The 3818-nt window shown below is 49.0% G+C and overlaps 1 protein-coding gene across 1 annotated transcript; it reads right to left on the bottom strand.

Annotated features, from left to right (window-relative positions):
• Positions 1–2973: 2973 nt before the first annotated feature.
• ACRALDRAFT_2016052 (uncharacterized protein) lies at positions 2974–3312 on the bottom strand (the record flags this gene model as incomplete). Its single annotated transcript, XM_071019826.1, has 2 exons — positions 2974–3080; positions 3153–3312. 2 exons carry the CDS (start codon positions 3310–3312, stop codon positions 2974–2976), a joined length of 267 nt encoding a protein of 88 aa, XP_070880196.1.
• Positions 3313–3818: the final 506 nt, after the last annotated feature.

The following is a 3818-nucleotide window of genomic DNA, read 5'->3' as shown; positions in this document are numbered from 1 at the left end:
TAGGTCCTGAGGGAGTACCGCGGCGGGTAGTATTATAGCTATTATGGCCTAGGTCAGCTTCGTCCCCTTTTATAGTTTCTCCCTAATTACGCTCCGTATAATAATATAAAGGTATATAATTAATATTACTACGGCACTATAGCTATAAAGGTGGTATAGCTTAATAAGTTCCTCTACTAGCTCTAGAACCTAGTTAATTATATACCTATTAGCTAGTAGACTTTGGATTAAGGCCTCGACTTATTGGATTTTCATTCTAGGGGCCCGCGGAGCTCCCGTATCGGTCTCGGTTCAGTTACCTACGGGTTTACCCTAATTCGGGCGGTAGGAGTTAAGTAACTATTATTGCCGGCGGAGGCGATCTCTTAAGATTTTTTAGTAAAGAAAGGCGAAGGCGTTACTATGCAGAACGGCTCCGCGTAGGGCCAAAACAAATAATTAACTAATAGGCTAGCCGAAGGGAGGGTCAGGCTCGTCACGGGTCCGTATCTAGAGCTAAAGGGTCCCGAGGAGACGGTCGCCGGGCCTCTAGAAGGGTCGGCAGTGGTCCGATCAGGGGAACGGATAGCTATAGATAGGCAGGCGGGCCTACGGTCGGCTTTTCTGGATCGTCTAGATATCCGGAAAAGGAAGGATGATGTAAATTATGATTGTGATGAGTGATGGGTGACGATCGTGAAAGATCGAACGAAAAGCTAGCTAGATATAGTGGGTCTATTCCGAAGAATAGCCGTATATAAGACTAGATCCCTGGGACCGTGTACGTGGTTACGTGATATCTATAACGTCTAGACCCTGGACACGGGTCTGCCCCTTTATAATCGGCCCTAAATTATTAAGCCACGCCCCGTGGTCTTAATAATTTTATTATAAATAAAAGCAATAACTAAATATCCGTCCTAGATATATCTCTATTCCCTGATCAGGGTATCCTATAAGTAACCTATCTAGTAATAGCTTCCTTTATTCCTTGTATATGTATTCCTAAAGGCTCGAAGGACGGTGACCTTAAGATAGAGGTGACCTCGTAGGTCCTTCGTGCGCATAAGCCAGGCGGCGGCGGCGGCTTCCTCGGTTCCGTATAGGGAATAAGTAACGCGGCGGCGGTAAATAGGCGGCGGCCCTAGCGTAGTCTTCGAGAAGACCGTGACGTAGAAGACGTGACCGTGAACGCATATAGGGCAGGCGGCGGCCTTCTATAGGAATAAGGCAACGCGGCGGCCCTAGTATAGATTAACGACGCAGAACGCAGAACTAGGCGACGCAGAGTATATCTATCTCTTTCCACTGCCTAGATTAAGGTAGGTTATTTCGGTTCGTAGGCGTAAAGCACGCAGGTCGGATCTTTTTCGGCGGCGTGGCACGGCACGCAGGGGTGTCGGTTCGTCGGTTCTTCCGTAGAGTTGGTAGGCGAAGAACAGAATCGGGCCTTGGCAGGAATCGCTGCAGAGTCTTCGAGGCGGCAGAATTCGTGGCCGGGCTCGAAGCAACAGGAAGAAGAAGCAGGATCAACGGGATTAACTGAATCAATGGGATTAACTAGATTAATCGGATTAATAGCAGGCAGGTGAGATCAGGCTCGGGCCGATCAGAGGAACGAGGATATCGGGGAAAAGAAGAGCAGTAGAAAGAGTAAGAAAAAGAGGAAAAATAAAGAAAAAGCTTATAGTGACTCTGCCGGCAGAAAACGGCAGGCAGGATTAAGATCTAAAAAGAGTAGGCGGGATTAGTGGCACGTGGTCTTCTTCGGGGGGAAGATATCCAACGCGTACCACTAAACCAACCGACTATTACTTAATAACTAGCAGGCTAAATTATTCGAAATCGGAGCTATTCGATTACTCTTTTTCTGATTAGGCTAACGTGGTTATAAGCGAAAGAAACGGTGAAGAACTATAAAAGATATAGTCTAAGGAAGAGGTGAAGTGCTAGGTGGAAAGGCTAAAAAATCCGTGAAAAATCGGCAGGCTCCTATAGACTCATAGGCTAGGCCCTGGGCCTAGTTATTTATCGGCCCTAAAGCTATACGAAGAAGCTCCTGCGCGTACAGCTTTCTATAAAAAGAAAAGAATAGAGGCGGGCAGGGTGGAATCGGGGGAGGGCAGGACTCTATATTTATCGGCCCTAAAGCTATACGAAGAGGTCCCCCTCGAGGGTAGCTTTTAAATAACCTAAAAATAAAATAATAAAAAGGTCCTGATTAGGTTAACGGAGGAGCTTCGGGAAAAAAAAATCCGGCCCCGGGGCGTAATCTAAAGGAAAGGCGGCTCTAGATTCGAACCTATAAACGCGGCCCTTGTTAGGAACTAGGAAAGCTCCTACGGACTCCACGAACGACTTCTGCTTCCGAAAACGATTCTATTACCCTGATCAGGCAGAGGGAAAGGAGGCGGGAAAAGGAAAGGGGAAAAAGGGAAAGGAGGGAGGAAGACAGTAAGGAAAAACAGGATTAAAAATCCCTTGGCCCTAGAAGCAAATCCACTAAAAAAAAGAAGAAGACGTCAACGGCCGTTAAGAACTAGAAAAAGCTCTTATAACTTCACGAATGTCTTTGTCTCTAGAAAACGATTGCCTTAACGCCTAATTATAAAGGCCCTGCTTTCGCCACACCTCTGCTTCTATCACGTTAATCACCTGTTATAAAGCTTATATCTCTGCTATCTTCACCTTCTTTTTAAGGGAGCTACCGAATATCTCTTCGATATATAGCCGGCTTCGACTATAGTACCCTATATACCACTGTGGATAAGGATTTTCGAAGCAATCGGGTAGCAGGAAACCCGTCTGCTTAGGTAGGCGGGCAAGGAGGTTAACGAATAGATCGGGACCGGCTTCCACGGCAGGGGGCAGGCCTATAGTATATCGCCGCTTCTCGTCTTCTTCCTCTTCCGTATGCTTGTCGATATATGCTTGTATTTCCTCTTCTAAGCCTAGAGGCAGGTGGAAAGCCTGATCGAGCGGGGTAGAGGCGGACTAATCGGTGGGAGTGGGGGTAGGGGAGTGCACGGGAGGACTCTGGACCAGAGGAGCGGGAGGAGGGGCGGTGGCAGCGGCAACGGCAAGTTCCTTTGTCACGGGGTCTATAGGAGGACTCTTCGGAACCATAGAGCCAACGGGACTCTTCTTCTAGGCGGGCGCGGCAGAGCTAGCACGGGAGCTCTGCGGCGGAACGGGAACGGTAGGAACGGCGGAGTCCATGGGCGGACTCTTTTCTACTATAGGAACGGTGGGCGTCTTCTTCTCCTTCATAGAGTCTATGGGAGGACTCTGGACTAGAGGAACGGTAAGAGGGGCGGCAGGCTCCTTCGTCATGGAGTCCACGGGAGGACTCTTCGGAACCGGTGCCACGGAATCGGTGGAGGCAGGGGAGCTAGCACGGGAGCTCTTAGAAGTCTCGGGATTAACGGACTTAACACGCTAGTTCTTCTAAAGCGCGGAGTTATTATAGGAGCTTTTCCGGATTATAGAGCTAACGGGGCTCTCCTTTTTCTTCGGGTATATACGGCGCCGGTAACCTTCCTAACCGCAGGAATAACACCTAATTAGGCGAATAGGAACGTGCCGGGTAGTAGGACTCTTCCGTAGAGTCGTACTTCTGCCGCGGCGGCGGCTTTTCCGACTACTGCTTCGGCTACGTGGGCTGCCCGGAACGGAGGGCTGCCTATGTCTAGCGACGTTACCGTTAGTCTAATTAGATAAACGGGAAGCAAATAACGGCAAAGAGATATCGTCTTTCTCGCGGCAGGACCTTAGAGTATAAAGCTCCTCCAGGGCTGCCTCGCACGCCTTTAGCGCGACTCTCGCGAGGACCTTGAAAT

This window comes from Sodiomyces alcalophilus, assembly GCF_042370955.1.
Source record: "Sodiomyces alcalophilus JCM 7366 unplaced genomic scaffold ACRALscaffold_1, whole genome shotgun sequence".
In the NCBI taxonomy this organism is placed as follows: domain Eukaryota; kingdom Fungi; phylum Ascomycota; class Sordariomycetes; order Glomerellales; family Plectosphaerellaceae; genus Sodiomyces; species Sodiomyces alcalophilus.
This window is presented reverse-complemented; position numbering and strand designations above follow the sequence as displayed.